Source organism: Stegostoma tigrinum, chromosome 23 (assembly GCF_030684315.1).
Source record: "Stegostoma tigrinum isolate sSteTig4 chromosome 23, sSteTig4.hap1, whole genome shotgun sequence".
In the NCBI taxonomy this organism is placed as follows: domain Eukaryota; kingdom Metazoa; phylum Chordata; class Chondrichthyes; order Orectolobiformes; family Stegostomatidae; genus Stegostoma; species Stegostoma tigrinum.
Window position 1 is genome coordinate 33408565 of NC_081376.1, and position 18870 is coordinate 33427434.

At 41.7% G+C, this 18870-nt stretch overlaps 1 protein-coding gene across 3 annotated transcripts in view; it reads right to left on the minus strand.

Annotated features, from left to right (window-relative positions):
- Positions 1 to 18870, minus strand: part of capn15 (calpain 15) — a 281287-nt gene that overhangs the window by 65018 nt on the left and 197399 nt on the right. For all 3 annotated transcript variants that reach the window (XM_048552366.2, XM_048552365.2, XM_059654055.1), the window contains one exon: positions 8119 to 9658. In XM_048552366.2, coding sequence (XP_048408323.1) covers positions 8119 to 9636 — 1518 coding nt within the window. In that variant the 5' untranslated portion in view covers positions 9637 to 9658. The remainder of the gene's footprint in view (positions 1 to 8118; positions 9659 to 18870) is intronic.

The following is an 18870-nucleotide window of genomic DNA, read 5'->3' on the forward strand; positions in this document are numbered from 1 at the left end:
TTACCCTATCCATGACCCTCATGATCTTATAAACCTCTATAAAGGTTAACCCTCAGCTTCCTAAGCTCCAGGGAAAACAGCCCAGCCTCTTCAGCCTCTCCCTATAGCTCAAACCCTCCAGTCCCGACAACATTCCTCTAAGTTTTTTCTGCACCTTTTCTACTTCCACAACATCTTTCCTATAGTAGCAAGGTCAAAATTCAACACAGTATTCTAAAAATGGCCTAACCAATGGCCCATACAGCCGCAACATGACTTCCCAACTCCTTTACTCAATGTACGGGCCAATGAAAGCAAGCACGCCAAATGCCTTTTTCACCACCCTATCTACCTGTGCACCCACATCCCCAGGTCTCTTTGTTCAGCAACACTCCCCAGGGCCGTACCATTCACTACACAAGTCCTACCCTGGTTTGCCTTATCAAAATTAAACTCTTTTTGCCACTCCTTAGCCCACTGGCCCATCAGATCAAGGTCCTGTTGTACTCAGATAATATTCTTCACTGACCAATTTTGGTATTATCTGCAAAATTACTAACCATACCTCCTATATTGACATCCAAATCTTTTACATAAATGATGAAAAGCAATGGATCAAGCACCAATCCCTGCAGAACACTGCTGGTCACAGACCTACAGTCCAAAAAACAACCATCTATCACCTTTTGTATCTAGTTGACTAGCTCACCCTAGATGTTATAGGATCTAACCGTAATAATCAGTCTACCATGTAGAACCTTGTCAAATGCCTTGTTGAAGTCTATACAGACAACATCTACCATGTGCCTTCACCAATCTTCTTGGTCACCTCTTTTATAAACTTAAATCAAGTGAGTGAGTCATAATTTCCCCGCACAAAGCCATGGCTGTACTGAATGGTGGAGCAGGCTCGATGGGTTGAATTACCCACCCTGCTTTTAGTTCTTACATTGTGTCTTAACTCTAATTCAGTGTAATCAATTTTGAGCCAGGGCCCCTAATATTCATTATTTGCCACTGCCTTTCCTATCTCAGCAGCAGATATCTTTTTTTTAAAAAGACGATTAAGTTGAATTTGGTAGCATCATGACCGAAAACTGGCTCATTGAATCTGAATTATAAGGATGCTATTTAGAACCATCAGGTCCGATTTCAAGCCTTTGTTGCGTTAGTTGATTGCTGTTACATTGTTATCTAAAGGCAGCTAGGGACAGGCAATAATTGTTGGCATAACTAGCAAAGCTCACATCCCATGACTGAATTTTAAAAAATTTGCAACTCCCACCTTGAAAGTAAGTCCACCGATCAGAGAGTGCAGTTGCCCCAAGGAATGTCCCCAAAAACCTTAGGTGAATGACGAACATGCCAAAGCTAGTTCACAAAAATAATGTCAGATGCAGTCTCAGCCCCAGAACTAAGAACCATTTTCAGGTTTCAATTCTAGTTGTTTCAAGAAGAGACTTGGCTTCCGTGTGGTTGACAAGAATATCATCTCAGACATGCACAAACAGCACAAAGTTGGAACAAAAACAGAACTGAGGAAGGATCACCAGACCCAAAATGTTAACTGTTTTTCTTCACAGATGCTGCCAGATCTACTAAGCTTTTCCAGCAACTTCTGTTTTTGTTACTAATTTACAATATCCGCAGTTCTTTCAGTTTTTATTCTGCACAAAGGTTAACCTGCTCAAAATTTCAACAGGATATGCGTAAGGAATAGATTTGAATTACGTTTAAACTTAAGGACTCCTCCTCGTTTTATAAGTATTAATATTTTTATTTACTTGTAGTCCTTTCCTTCTGTGTCATTTTTAATTTGTACGTAAATCTGATTGCTAGTTTCAATTTGAAAACGTAATCTGCATCATTGCCTTTTCAACTTCAGAAAGGACAGGATTCCGCATTGGGTAGTCAGTACACCCTACATTCAGAAATGTCATTAAAAGGGGAATCAGGATTGCCACATCCATTCATAAAACCCAGTTATAAAAGCTCAGGTGTTTTCTCTGAAGGGAGTTTGAGCAACGAAGTCCAACAATTATTTGCAATCATACAGTTTCCAAGAAGTGTCTTGTTAAAAAGTCCAGGTGTCCTTTTATTGACTTAAAAAAATGAACTCCGTTCCATAAAAGTCACGGAATATGATGCCAACATAACACTATCAAAATAATGGCATTCTTTTCCTAGCAGCATTGGATATGCATTTACATGACATGGACTGCATTGGTTTAAGGCAAATCACCCCTAGCTTCTCAAGGTCAAGGAGGAATGGACAACAAATGCTGGCCATGCCTGGGATGCCCACTGCCATATGAAATTCAGAAACTGAACTCAAAATACTGATGTCTTGAAAACAGTCCACATTACAGGAGAGATAGTAGGAACTGCCGATGCTGGAGAATCTGAGATAACATGGGGTAGAGCTGGATGAACACAGCAGGCCAAGCAGCATCAGATGGGCAAGAAAGCTGACATTTTTGAAGAAGGGTCTAGGCCCGAAACGTCAGCCTTCCTGCTCCTCTGATGCTGCTTGGCCTGCTATGTTCAGCCAGCTCTACACTGTGATCTCACATTACAGGAGAGGTGGTGCTGGAGGTCTTAGAAAAAATAAAGGCGGCTAAATCTCGGGGACCTAATCACGTGTATTCGAGGGTACAGTGGGAAATTAGGGAGGAACTTGCAGGTACACTAGCAGAGTTATTTGTATCATTTACTGCTATGGGTGAGATGGCAGAAGATTGGAGAGTGGCTAATGTTGTAGCTATTCTTAAATATTGGCACAAGGAGACGCCTGGGTACTGTAGACTGGTGAGTCTTACATCAGTGGTAGATAAGTTGTTGGAGGTGTTTCAGAGAGATAGGGATTTACTTGCATTTGAGTGGCAAGGACTGATTAGGGATACACGACATGGCTTTGCGTGAGGAAATTGCATCTTAAAAACTTGATTGAGTTTTTGAAAACATCACGAAAGAGACTGATGACGGCAGAGTGCTGAACGTTGTCTACATGGGCTTTAGTAAAGCCTTTGACAAGGTTCTGTACGATAGCCTAATTAGAAAAGTTAGATCACATGGGATTCAGGATGATCTTGCCAGTTGGGTACAAAATTGGCTTAATGGAAAGAAGCAGAGGGTGGTGGAGGAGGGTTGTTGTTCCAACTGGAGGCCTGTGACCAGCAGTATTCTGCCGGGGGTCCGTGCTGGGTTCACTTTGTTTGTCATTTGTATAAGTGATCTGGATGAGAATTTAGGAGGCATGGTTAGTAATTTTGTGGATGACAGCAAAATTGGTGTCATAATGGGCCAATGAAGAAGTTTATTTAAGATTACCAATAAACTTCCAGCAGACTGAGAAGCGGGCAGATGGAGTTTAGCTTGGACAAATGCGAGGCATTGCAGTTTGGCGAAGACAAACAAGAGCAGGACTTAAACACATTAATGGCAGCACTCTGGGTCGTGTTGTTCAGAGAGACATAAGGGTTGAGATACATTGTTATTTGAAGTTGCATCACATGTAGACAGGATGGTTAAGGCGGCATTTAGTAAACTTCTTTGCTCAGACCATTGAATATAGGAGTTGGGACATCATGTTGAGGTTGTACAGGATGTTGGCGAGGCTATTTTTGGAGTAATCTGTACTCCCTGCTATAGGAAGGATATTATTAAACTGGAGAGGGTTCACAAAAGATTTACCAGGATATTGCTGGGACAGGAGGGGTAGAGTTATAGCGAGAGGTTATTTACAATAATAGAGTCATACAGCACGGAAACAGACCCTTAGGTCCAACTCATCCAGCCCAGCCAGACATCCCAATCTGGCCTCGTCCTTTTTTCCAGTATTCCTCTAAACCATTCCTATTCACATTCAACATTTAAAAGGCACCTACACCACTTCCCCTGGCAGTTTGTTCCATAAATGCACCACCCTCTGCCCGGAAAAGTTCCCCCTCAGGTCCTTTTTAAATATTACCCCTCTCTCTTAAACCTATTTCCTCAAGTTTTAGGCTCCCCCAGTCTAGGAAAAAGACTTTGGCTATTCATCTATCCATGCCCCTCATGATTTTATAAACCTCTATCTATAAGGTCACCTCTGAGTATCGGAGGCTGGGGCTTTTTCCACAGAAGTATGGGAGGTTAAGGGGTGATCTTATGGAGGTTCATAAAATCAAGAGGGCATAGGTAAGGTTAATAGACAATGTCTTTTCCTTGAGGTTCGGGGAGTTCAAAACTAGACAGTGTATTTGTGAGGTGAGAGTAGAAAGAGTTAAGAGACCTGATGGGCAACTTTTTCCACACAGAGGATGGTTCATATGTTGAATAAACTGCCAGAGGAAGTGGTAGGTGTAGATACGGTAACACCATTTAAAAGACATTTGGATTAGACACTTAAATAATTCCAGGGAGGCCCATATCCCATCATCATGTCACTCTTTATTTACACGTGGAGAGTCCTTGACACTGATGCAGCTCCCTCAGGACGTCTGACATTCCTGCTTTTATCTGTTAGCCAAAGCTCCCTGATCAGGTCAGATTAAAAACTCCAATCAGGGAACTCATTCTGTTATGGCCACCTCATTACAATCACAACAGATAGATGAACAGTAAGGATTTCGACAGACATGGGACTAACACAGCCAAGTGGGACTAGTTTATTTTAGGAAACCTGGTCAGCATGGATACATTGGACCGAAGGGTCTGTTTCCACTCTATCGCTCGAGGGGCAAGTGACTGTGGCTGCTATTAAGGTTGCATTTGACTGAATGTGGCATGAAGGAGTCTTAGCAAAATTGAAGTCAATGGAAATTAGGAGGAAAACTTTGCGCTGGTTAGAGTCAGGTCTAGCACGAAGAAAGACAGTTGTGATCATTAGAGTCATCATCTCAGTTCCAGGGTTGCTTCTTCAATGAACTTTCTTTCTTCAAAAAGGTCAGCAAAATCCTCATTGCTGATCACTGCAACGTTCAAAAGCTTTGCAATTCCTCTAATACTGAAGCACTCTGTGTAAATATGTTCAGGCCTGGGCTGATAAATGCCAAGTAACATATCCCAACAAGGCTAGTGCCATTATCTTCCCATGACATTCAATGGTATTATCATTGCTGAATCTTCTCTATCAACAACATGGTGGTCACCATTAACTAGGATTTGAACTGAACAAGCCATTTAAATACAGTGGCTACAAGAGTAGCTGCAAGGTGGGAATTCTGAAGCAAATGACTCAAATAATTACTTCCCAAGCCTGTCAACCATCTACAAAGCAGAAGTTAGGATTGTGGTGGGAATTCTCCATTTACTTGGATGACAGCAGCTTGAAAAACATTGAAGAAGCTTGATACCACCCAGGGTAAAACTGGCCTGTTTGACTGGCACCCCATCTGGCAACAATCATTCACTCCCTTCACCTTTGGTAGACAGAAGCAGTTAAGATACACACAAGATATATTGTAGCAATTAATCTAGGCTCTTCTAACAGCATCTTCCAAACCCACAATGTCTACCACTTGCAAGTAGAGGGCACCAGATATTTCCGAGCAGCATCAGTTGCAAATTTCTTTCCAAGTCACTATCCTAACTTGGAGCTATATTGTTGATCCTCCATTGTTGCAGGATCAAAATCCTGGAATTCCCTTGTAGTACCCAATGGACAAGAGTGGTTCAAGAAAGTGGCTCACCATCACCTTCTCAATGGGAATTAGGGTAAGGCAACAAATGCTAGCTCTGCCAGCAACACCTAGATCCCAATGAAGAATGGAGAGATAACTTCACTGGAGCTCAATTCACCAGACAGTATATTAAATGAGGTGCTGTAGTGGAATGCTTTTGATGTACCTAAAAAAATACAAATTAATTTGCCAAAAATTGGATCTTGTTACTGGATACTTTTGATTAATCTTTCAACAATTTATTTTACAAAGACAGCAATGTGTATACATGTCTGCAACATGTATGTCATAATTCACTAGCAGGCATTCATCAAAAGCATCAACAGTTCTCATTCAATTTGTATCAGTTTCACAATTACATTTATTTTGGTAACATATGTCAGTTTTTAATCATACTGAACCTCCTGATTTCCAAATTGTTAATATATATTTCAGGGCTAGAACCGCCTCCAGGCCTGCAGGATTGGTTGGTATTACACAATTGTTCCCAAAAATAGATCCACCTTTAGGCGAATCACATTTTCTTCTGGCAACCCATGGGAACATGCTCTCTGATGATATGTGGAGGAGCTGAGTCTGCTCAACCTTATCTTTCATTTCACAGCTCCATTGCCATTCTAAACATTCAAAAATGTAAATTTAAACATAATCATAGATTTCTATATCAGTAAATACTTATGAAGATAAATATGTTGAAACTCGTGATAAAAATCACTATAAACGTTATGAGTCTTGTAATAATTATTTACCAGAAAAATTTAAAAGGTATAATTAGCTAGGCCATCCAAGGGAAACAAACACAGTGGGCAGGACACCAGATTTTCTTTGATGTTTTCTTCTAAAGACATTAAAGAATATTAAAGGATAGAAAAGGAGAGATAATGAATACAGAGTCTGTAAAGGATAAACCCCTGCTCTAGACCAAGTGTCTCTGACAAGTTCAAGGTAATTGGGATTGAGATAGAACAGGCACTATTACATGTTTATAAAAATTCATTATAACAGCACAAGAGGACTGAGGACAGCTTATGTGATTCCTATAACGAAAAAGAGATGAATTCAGTTTGGACAGTCATAGAAAAGTTATCTCATATGTAAATGGTAGGAAGCATAATAGAATCCTTACACAATTGGAAGTGGTTATGTTACAAAACTAGTAATCCAGAGGCATGGACTCATGTTCTGGAACCATGAGTTCAAGTCTTTTAATAGCAGCTCAGGGATTTAAATTTATTTCAGTAATTCTGGATAAGCAGTTAATCTCAGTATTGGTGACCATGAAACAACTGGACTATCATTAAAGACCCACCTGGTTAAATATTGTTCTTTCAAGAGGAAATTTTATGTCTGCCAGTTCAAGCCTATAAATGACTCTGGCCTCATAACAATGTGGTTGATTTGCATCTGCCCTCGCCAAACCCTCATTTGGGAAGAGGCCTTCCTGAAGGCAATTAAGGATGAGTTGTTAAATCATTTATCAGTAGTATTTAATTTATAAGTAGGTTGAGGGTAATAATTGGGAATCCACGAGCGCATATGCAGAGACATGTGAAGGCTGTTTGGTGGTGGGGAGAAAATGAATCAATCTAATGTTGAGGAATTCTTGACAAAAGTACAGGAAAACATTGCTTGGTTGTGTTGCTTTGTACAAAAACAAAATCATCATAACATGCTCTCATACCCTCATTTAGAAAAGAGGCCTATGCCAACTATTCATGGCTTACGTTAGTTAAAGGCACCTGCTATATCCCTCTTCAATATATTTGATCAGCAACCAATAATAAACAGAACAAAGCACAGATAAGCATTCCTTTGAATATAGAAGATTAAGAAGTGATCTAATTGAGCTGTTTAAGATGATTACGTTTCCCTTCTTAAATGTGATGCTGGTGTTCGTGGCATGGGGGATGAGGACAACAGTCCAGAGCAAGGGAGCATAAAGCTTAGCCTTAAAATTAAGTGTAAATCTGGAAATCTCTTCTCCAACAAAGAACTAATTTTTGTTAGAGCAAGACATCAAGGATTATAGAATTGTAAGTCTGAGGTACAGATCAGCCTTATCTAATTTAATGGAGTCACAGGGCCAAAAGACTGCATGACCTTTGTTCTTACATTCTTCCGAAGTGGACAGCAGAGCTAGTGGCTAACTGCAATGCTGCTGCAAATTGTCTCACCTACAAATCTACGCAGTGGAAAGTCAGTCAGTTGATAAGTTACATGGAGTAATTTGACACTGGATTCTACCCAAGGCACTATTAAACCCAATTTACAGATCAGGCTTAAGATAACAAAGTGTGGAGCTGGATGAACACGACAGGCCAAGCAGCATAAAAGCTGACGTTTCGGGCCCGAAACGTCAGCCTTTGTGCTCCTGAGATGCTGCTTGGCCTGCTGTGTTCATCCAGCTCCACAGTTTGTTATCTTGGATTCTCCAGCATCTGCAGTTCCCATTATCTCTGATACAGATCAGGCTTACCTCCTGGCAAAACTTCACAATATTCTCCCACAGCTCTTTGGCCTCTCCCTCATCAGTCTTCCGCCGTGCTTCAACAAGTATGCTTTCCCGTCTCTTCAGTGGCTTTGAGCCCTTCCTCAGGGTGAAATACTGCTGTGGAGTATGGCAAGCTGCACAATGCTTATCCTTCAAGTCATTTAGGAGGGTGCAAGCAGGGCAAGCCCACTCATTGGATTTCTCCCGAGAGGTAGGCAGCTGGACAGGGAACAGTTTAATGGGTTTTCGTGTTGCTGAGGACCTGCCTCCACATGTGGCGCATGCACACCCATTCAGCCCCCTCTCCATGTTACAGTCAGGGCATCTTGGTCCCCGCTCCATATGACTATGATCCTGAAAGCCATGGAGTTTGGAGGAATTACAGGCACTACATTTTTGGACAGTAGTCGGGTTTTTCAGAGTACACTTTGAACAGGTCCATATGGTAAAATCTGGGCTGGAGGGACTAAACGGGGTGAACCTCACAGTTTCACCAGTTAGGTCTATGATGTCTCCGCCTTTCATGGTTCTGCAAACATCACATTTTAATACTGCAGCAGAGTTGATAAAGGAGCAAGATGTACACTTCCACTGACTCGGGGATGAGTCCATTTCCTCATCTAAAACACTGAGCCTCTTGGTGCAAAGAAGGTCTTGCAATTTTGTGGAGGATTTCACTTGTCCCTGGGGAGCACCTCGGGCCATTGGAACCGAGGTGTTGGAGGTAGATGCAGTGACCATGCTACCAGAGAGGACCGGTGAGTCTGCATTGGGCGACTGGAATTTGGCAGCTGGTGGTACCTCTCTGCGGCTTCGTGGCACTGGGTTATTCTGGTTCATTGGCGACAGTGGACTTGTGACTGGCGACCTTAGACTCTCAGTCTCTGCGTCTGCATCCTGAATTGGTGACACATCAGCCTCCATTGGGTCAGTTGAGTTGCTGAGCTGGGAAGTTGCTGATGATGGCCCTGAGGGCAGCTGGAAACCAGCGGGAGTCAAAACCTCAGGCACAACCAAAGCCTCAGGTGGGATCTTGGGCAAAGAAAGCTTTCGAGGTCCCCCACAGGCTGAACACGAGTTAGCAGATGGCGTGTTATGAAGAGTGCACCTTTGGCAGGCCCAAGCTTTGGAGGTAACGGGTGTACCATTCTTGCAACAATTGCCATTGATATCACCATTTGCTGATCTCCCACTGTCCTGTCCAGCAGAACCTCGCTGTTCATCCAAAGCAGGCTGATTTTTGGGCTGTCCATTTGTGGTGGGTACAGACGGTATGACAGGAGTAAGGGTTTGGGAAGACCCACAAACACAACACTGGCTCTTGCTGATTGAGTTTCTGAAAGTGCATCGGGTGCAGGCCCACTGCTGCTCTTCTGTGCTAAGCCGAAGGATGTCATTGAAGTCTGGTCTTTCTCGGGGGGCCTCACATATGGAACACTGCCTCAGCACGTCAGGATTCAAGAAGGTGCACCGGGTACATGGCCACTCATTTGTTGTTGCCATGGCACGAGGCAACTGGGAGGTACTAGAGTGGAAGAAAAGATAAACAATTAATGAATAGAGTGACATAGCTTTAGTTATTCTGAATCTCTCCATTCCCTCCCGCTGTCCTTAACCAAGGTACCGATATTCATCACCCAAAAGTGACAAGCAGCCTTCCAACAAGCTTTCTTAAAGGGTCATTTCTTCAGCTGATAGTCTAGACAGTGACTCCACTGACATTTGAGGGGAATTTCAGCACAGCCTATCCTGTTACATATGCATATACTGCATTTCCTCAGGCAATGGTCAGGAACAGCAGTCCTGTGTTCACTTCGACTATCCCAACACCCTTGAGCACCCTACCTGAAGGCAGTTATTTTTAAAAGAACTAGGACCGCAGCCAATATTATAATAATCAGTTACACAAAGACTTAGATAACACGGTGTAGAGCTGGATAAACACAGCAGGCCAAGCAGCATCATAGAAGCAAGAAAGCTGGCGTTTCGGGCCTAGACTCTTCTTCAGAAAAAATGGTAACAGACTTAGCAGTTGTTAGTGCACGCACTCCCAAGGGAATGGATGAAGAATAATTTGCTCATGGTCCAAACACTCAGATGACTTTGCACCAATGTAAACAAAACTGCATGCACTAGTCTGCAATGCCATCACTACTGGAGGGGCAGCCACATTTAAAACAAGCAGTGTGAAATAAAAAGCAGCAGACTTGTTCTACCAATAACATTGGTAAATGGAATACGAATAAGCAATAAAAAGCCAATGGATTAATAGTAAATACACAGTTATTTGTATTTATATCTCCTTCAGGGGTATGTGTCTTTAAAAGAGGGGAAAAGACTACAAATTGGTGCACTCAGCCCCTCAAAACCTTGAAGCAAGAATATTTCCTCACAGTTAACTCCAGTGCTGGTTCAGAAAACTCACAGGTTGTACATTTACTGTTCTAACGTGATTTTTGTTTCCTTCCCAGCTTAGGCATGTAACTTTCTGGTAGCCTAAATCTACAACAACACAGTCCAAGCAGAATCTGTTGAGGAAGTAACAACAAACATTTTGTTCATCATTTTGGTAACCAATTGGCTTTCATAGTGGAGTATGCCTGATTAAATGCTACAATAAATGGGTTCATGTGTCAGAATATTCAGACAGAATATGCAATAATTCAAAGTACTCGAGATGCTGGAAATTTGAAACATAAAAACAGAAATTTCTGAGAAAACTCAGGCGGTCTGGCACCTTTTGTGAATAGATAAGGATCCAGTTTGTGACCTTCCATTAAAGTTCTGTTTTTAATACCACTATATTCACTTCTGCCCTGTACTAAATATCCAAAACAAACATTGAATTCTGTAATTCAGAGGACCTGCTAAAAAAAAAATCTGACCAGGGCAACTCAAATGATAAATATCCAAGGGCAGTCATTTACCCACAGTCCCATGTATCCAGTCTCTAAGTTTGATAATCTACAAAACTCTGCTGACCATGCATCCAGTCACCTTCTCTGCCATCAACTTCAGGCTGTGTTGCATTCTCATGGCTCTGTTGCTGTGGAAGCATTTTGAAAATGTTAGGTCTGTTCTGCAGTACAAACCAGCAACATTTTGAGGTACTGAGATTGCCTTCACAAAAACAGATTTTTGCTTTTTATTGCTATCTATTCAACCTGACAGAAGATGGATCCAGCTGTTCATCTTAATATTACATCCAGAGTTACATGGGCAGCTTATTCCTTCTCATACACATCATCACCTTTAGCTCAAAACATAATGAGATAAGACACCCTCCGGCATGAGTGGGAAGGCTAGGTAGAGAATAATGAGAAACAGGAGACAGGCTCTTGTCAGTAACTTCCCATACAGTAAGCTCTTAAAGAGGTAAGGTGATTCCCTTGTCTGGATGAACTAGTGATGTTCTCCTGATAAGATGAAATAAGGTTGTCCATGTAACTCTGGATACAATATTAAGACCAACAGGTTGGATCCCCCATCTTAATTCAGAGTTAGTAGACATCAGTTAACAGTGGAAATCGGTTTCTTTTGTCATATCAATTTCAATCTGTTTCAGAAATTTCAGTTATGCTCCTTTAAAGTACGTTGGGATTTCTTTTCCCTATGTAATAGTATTTATAATTGCAAGCTGTTGTGGTTAGAGCAGACAAATGAAAGACTAATGACCTCCAGTTGCCATGCTGCATTTTTAGCGCATCGAGGTAGTCAAGTCATGGAATCTTACAACATAGCAGGGGGCTATTGGAGGGGATTCTGAGGAACAGGATTGACATGCATTTGGAAAGGGAAATACTGATTAGAGATAGCCAACATGGCTCTGTGCAAGGGAAATTATGTATCATTAACTTGACTGAGTGTTTTTTGAAGAGGTAACAAAGTAGATTGATGAAGGCAGAGCAGAAGATGTTGTCTATATGGATTCAGCAATGCATTCAACAAGTTTCCACATGGTTAGCACAGATATATCACATGGAATGTGGCAGCGCCAGGCAATTGGATACAAAATTGACTCAAAAGTACGATACAGAGGATTGTGATACAGGATTGTGTTCTGAACTGGAGGCCTGTGACCAGTGGTGTGCAACAAGGATTGGCGCAAGTTCCACTGCTTTCTGTCATTGATATAAATGATTTGGATGTGAACACAGGAAGTATGGCCAGGAAGTGTGCAGATGAATTGGTGAAGTGGACAGCCAAGAAGTTTACTTCAACGTACAATGGGACTTTGATCATATGGACCAATGGGCTAAAGAATGGCAAATGGAGTTTATTTTAGATAAATGAGAGGTGTTGCATTTTGGTAAGGCACACTAAGGCAGGACTTATACAGTTAATGGTAGGGGCCTGGGGAGTGTAGCCCAACAAAGAGACCCGAGAGTGCATGTGCACAGTTCTATGAAAGTGGGGATGCAGGTGAAGGAAGTATTTGGTATGCTTGTTTTCATTGGTCAGTGCACTGAGATTAGGAGTTAGGAGGTCATATTGCAGCTGTACAGGACATTGGTTAGGCCACTTTTGGAAATACTGTGTTCATTTCTTGTCTCCCTGCTACAGGAAGGATGATGTGAAACTTGAAAGGGTTCATAAAAGATTTACAAAGATGTTGCTCAGGTTGGAGGGTTTGAGCTACAGGGAGAGGGTGATAGGTTGGGGCTGTTTTTCCCTGGAGTGTTGGAGGCTGAGGCTGAGGAGTGACCTTAAGAGTTTTATAAATCATGCAGGCCTTGTACAGGGCAAATAGGCAATGTCTTTTACCCAGATGGGGATTTGCAAAACTAGGGGGCATAGGTTTAACGGTGAGAGGGAAGAGATTTAATAGGGACCTAAGGGGCAACATTTTCATGCAGAGGTTAACGTGTGTATGGAATGAGCTGCCAGAGGAAGTGGTGGTGACTGCTGCTGTTATAACATTTAAAAGGTATTCGGATCGGTGTATGAATAGGAAGCGTCTAGAGAAATATGGGCCAAATGCTGGCAAATAGGATTAGGTTAATTTGGGATATCTGGCCGTTGCAGACGAGTTGGACTGAAGGGTCTGTTTCTGAGCTGTACATCTCTATGACATTGTTCAGAACATATAACTCACTGTATAAAATAATTTTGAGTTTGTTTTGGTTCTTCTGCAATTATTACTAATCGAGGAAATGGTACAAGTGGGTATATTTATAACATTTAAGAGACATTTGGGCAGGTAAATGACATGGATAGGAAATGTTTTGAGTGATATGAGCCAAATGCAGGTAAATGGGCCGAGTTCAGCTTAGAAAACCTGGTCAGCATGAACAAGTTGGGTTGTAGAGCCTGTTACTGCACTATATCGTTCTTTGGTTCTATCTAACCCCCACCCACCTTATTTAGTGTAACGTAATCCTAAATACCATTCCAAATGTAGCTTACCTGTTATGACTGTACTCAGAAACCACATCAGAGCAAAAATAAGATTAAAATCACATCTTAGAAGCCATTAACAGCATTCAGCGCAGTTTATGACAGTCACTTTTTAGAGCCCCACCCTCACCGATCTTGACGGCACAGAGCTTGGTTAGAAGATCCCAGGGCTGGGGAACAAAATGTAAACTGATGAGTAAAAGTTCTACCTTTTCGCACCAACTTTTGTTTTTAGGAAGTTGAATCCTTTCCTCATTCTATAGTTGACTGGGACCTGAAGCAATACTCGATTTAGTACAACCTCCTCAGCGAAATATCCACCACAGGGAGAACTTACCTCACCACTGTCTGCTCTCCTCAAAGATACAAAACAAGTTCAAACAGTACCCTTCAAATCATCAGTTTTCTGATTTGGAGAGAGTATCTAGGCTGTTTTTTTAACCTGGAGAGGCAGCAATAGAAACACAATCGCAATTGCATGAATATACTTCCTGGTTAATTTGCTGAATATGGCAGTACGCTTTCTATTTAACTCTTTGAATCCCTGAACCTATTAACAAAGTTTCAGAATGATCACTGTTTACTGCTGATCTTTTTCTAAATTAACTAGCTTCTGAACTTGCACAGTTTTAAAACAGTTCCATTTACAAAATCATCTAGAATTATTAATAAAGAACTGGGGATAATAGTGGTCACTAGACACCAGAATGGTCCTTGTTCTCAGTTGCATTTCTTGCAGATTTGAAGGTATGAGTTACCCTGTAATACCAATCCAAGATAGAAATTTCACAGAACTAACTGCATGCATCAGACACCTTGAGGCAACCAGTTGCTCTCCCTGTGCTTCTGGAAGTTAAATTCCAAATGATGGAGGCCAGTGATTGCTAAAATGGCGCATCCATTGTGCAGGGCTACCAAAATCTTGCAACAGTAAATCTAGAAAATGACATCCATATACTGAATTAACTCGCCAAATGCTGCTGACAAAGCACTAGTTAAACCAAGGTTTACAAATTGCACTCTGACTTATTCGGAACCAGTCACATGAACTGTAAATATATACTGACTCCAGAGAGAGATGGACAAAAGAGGCGGATTGAGAGAAGGACACAAAATGAGAGATAAATACAAAGAGAAAGGAAAGAACAGAAAATGAGCAAGAAGAGAGAGCAAGAAAGGAGGGAGGGAGGAGAAAAGCAAATTCTAGTTCACGAGTTTGATCAAATTAGTCAACTGTGCCTATTTTGCTTCAGTTGGCAGTACTTTGTAGGAGTCAGAAGGTTGAGAGTTCCAGTCCTCTCCAGACAACTGAGCAGTATTCCAGATTAAATAGCCACTGAGCTGTATTCCAGATGAAATATTCACTGCAGCCCTGAAGAAACGCTACATGCAAAATCACACTACCTAGTCATTATCACTTTGCTGATTGTGGGCCTGACCCTGTGCAAACTGGATGCTACATTTCCCACACTACACAAATGACCATATTTCAAGTGAATTTCATTGGTAAAGTGCTTTGAAACATCCTGACACCATGAATGTTGCTACATAAATGCCAATCTGACTTCTTTCACCTCTTCCTGCCATTCAAATGGTTTTGGAACAGTTCAAGAAAGGACAGCCAACGTTTTCTGGTTCACCATTTGACACTTTCAGATTATAGCTGAGCATATGGAATTGTGGAACAGGGCTTGGGTTTGATGTTAGTCCTTCTACAGTTAAATCATGCCCAAATATTTGATGAGATAAGATCCTAATTTGTGTCAGTGTCCTAGATGAGATGCAAAGAATAAATCAAAGTTAGCAAAGGCTGCTACGCCTAACTGCAGTCCAGTAAGCAACTGGAAATTTTATGTGTAACAACACTGGAATAAAATGAGGAAGGACATGTGTTTAGGGATTCTATAGAAATTAATTACAGCTGTAGTTGTACAACAGACTGAACATTGACTGACTCATCTTGGCTTTGGTATCTGGCCTCTCAGGAGACAACAAGCTATGCTTTTACCAATTTATTTGTGAAGTGTCCTAACATGGTTTTACTTTTTATTTAAGATTCAAACACTACTGCTGCTACACGTATGTTTCAGTCTATGATTTTCATACGTGAACTGTCTGCTGATATTCAGTATCCATGATCACAAAGTGGATTTATTTTGTATGAGGTACAGTGCCAGTGGCACTATATCCAAAGCAAGTCAACACTAACAGATTGTTTCTAGCCAGGCAGATACGTGAACTACCATTGCCTTCTTTAGTCCCTAGGTCTATGTGAAGTATTGAAATTCCTCCTTAGTTATTTTGTTGGCGGGAAGTTCCTAATGATTCTCATTTTTCACTATTCATAAGATTGTGAAGCTCTCTTATAAGAAAATCCAAGATATAATTGTGCTGGTGCAAATGACATCCTTGCTAAATAGTGTCACGCTCTCCATAGGCACAACAGCAGAAACTAAAATCATGCAGATTGAAATACCCAGTACAAAAAGACTTCCTTCTTATTTTGCTCAAATTCTTGTCCAAGTTTCTAATTTTGTATTCCACAAGTTGCAGATTTTATACAAATTTTGATTTCAAGCAAACAAAACTTATGCATCCTATCATATATTTAGAACTGAGGTGTCAAGATTGGTTTGTCAAGCAGTACATACTGTATAAAGAGATGTAAATCCCAGTTACTTGGAATACTGCCATTATAGTAATGTCGGTCAATCCTCAGGAGAAACACAGGGCAAATGCAGAATTCAGAAGGAGAAATAGGCCATTTGGCCTTTGAACCTGCTCCACCATTCATTGGGATCATCATAAATTTGATTGTCGTCTCAGTTCCAGTTTGCCTCCCATAAACCGCGACTCCTTTGTCCGCTAAAAATCCAATTATGCCTTGAAATTAATCTGATGACCCAGCTGCCATTGCTTTCTTAAAAAAATGCTGTTAAATAGGTTTACCTTCTACTTTCAAATCAAGAAATTGATAAGGAGCTGAATGGTGTATGGTACAGTGCTTTAAATTCAGCAGCTGCATTCAAACCTAGCACAGGTGGATGAGTCGAAATTCTTTAATTTTTTTCCATGTGTAAATTTAGCTCAGGCAGACTGAACTCAAATACCTTAAGGGAAATGTCATCTATTTTTCAGCATAATGTCAATGCTATAAACAGAATACTTTTACAATTTTTAGCATCTTTTGGTCAACAAAGTTTCCAGGTCAGACATAGCACAAGAGTAAATTTCCCTCTACTCCCCAACTCTGAGCCCAAGTACGAGGGGGCTCTGGATGCCAACTGCATGGAAAGTTATCAAATCAAAGGTAAAAGTAAAGGTAAAAAGTGTGATTGCAGATTAGTGATGGGATTGATTGCCACCAGAACACGAAAGAGACGGACAGAATATGCAAATTTCGCACTGAAACAAGAAACCATCTAAGTGTAGGAAAATTCATAGAACATAGAACATAGAACATAGAACATAGAACAGTACAGCACAGAACAGGCCCTTCAGCCCACAATGTTGTGCCGATCATTGATCCTCATGTATGCACCCTCAAATTTCTGTGAGCATATACATGTCCAGCAGTCTCTTAAATGACCCCAATGACCTTGCTTCCACAACTGCTGCTGGCAACGCATTCCATGCTCTCACAACTCTCTGCGTAAAGAACCTGCCTCTGACATCCCCTCTATACTTTCCACCAACCAGCTTAAAACTATGACCCCTCGTGCTAGCCATTTCTGCCCTGGGAAATAGTCTCTGGCTATCAACTCTATCTATGCCTCTCATTATCTTGTATACCTCAATTAGGTCCCCTCTCCTCCTCCTTTTCTCCAATGAAAAGAGACCGAGCTCAGTCAGCCTCTCTTCATAAGATAAGCCCTCCAGTCCAGGCAGCATCCTGGTAAACCTCCTCTGAACCCTCTCCAAAGCATCCACATCTTTCCTATAATAGGGCGACCAGAACTGGACGCAGTATTCCAAGTGCGGTCTAACCAAAGTTTTATAGAGCTGCAACAAGATCTCACGACTCTTAAACTCAATCCCCCTGTTAATGAAAGCCAAAACACCATATGCTTTCTTAACAACCCTGTCCACTTGGGTGGCCATTTTAAGGGATCTATGTTACTGCACACCAAGATCCCTCTGTTCCTCCACGCTGCCAAGAATCCTATCCTTAATCCTGTACTCAGCTTTCAAATTCGACCTTCCAAAATGCATCACCTCGCATTTATCCAGGTTGAACTCCATCTGCCACCTCTCAGCCCATCTCTGCATCCTGTCAATGTCCCGCTGCAGCCTACAACAGCCCTCTACACTGTCAACGACACCTCTGACCTTTGTGTCGTCTGCAAACTTGCTGACCCATCCTTCAATCCCCTCATCCAAGTCATTAATGAAAATTACAAACAGTAGAGGCCCAAGGACAGAGCCCTGTGGAACCCCACTCACCACTGACTTCCAGGCAGAATATTTTCCCTCTACTACCACTCGCTGTCTTCTGTTGGCCAGCCAATTCTGTATCCAAGCAGCTAAGTTCCCCTGTATCCCATTCCTCCTGACCTTCTGAATGAGCCTACCATGGGGAACCTTATCAAATGCCTTACTGAAGTCCATATACACCACATCCACAGCTCGACCCTCATCAACTTTTCTAGTCACATCCTCAAAAAACTCGATAAGGTTTGTAAGGCATGACCTACCCCTCACAAAGCCGTGTTGACTGTATTTGATCAAGCCATGCTCTTCCAGATGGTCATAAATCTTATCCCTCGGAATCCTTTCTAACACCTTGCAGACGACAGACGTGAGACTTACCGGTCTATAATTGCCGGGGATTTCCCTATTTCCTTTCTTGAAGAGAGGAATTACATTTGCCTCTCTCCAGTCCTCAGGTACGACTCCAGTGGAGAGCGAGGATGCAAAGATCTTCGCAAGTGGCGAAGCAATTGCATTTCTCGCTTCCCAAAGCAGCCGAGGACAAATCTGGTCCGGGCCTGGCGACTTGTCAATCTGAATGTTTGACAAAATTTTCAGCACATCAGCTTCCTCTATCTCTATCCATTCCAGCATGCACACCTGCTCTTCAAAGGTTTCATTCACTACAAAGTTTGTTTCTTTTGTAAAGACAGAAGCAAAAAACTCATTTAGGGCTTCCCCTACCTCCTCAGGCTCCACACACAAGTTCCCTATGCTATCCCTGATCGGCCCTACTCTTTCTTTGATCATTCTCTTATTTCTCACGTAAGTGTAAAATGCCTTTGTGTTTTCCCGGATTCCTTCTGCCAAGCCTTTCTCGTGCCCCCTCCTGGCTCTCCTCAGACCATTTTTGAGCTCCTTCCTTGCCTG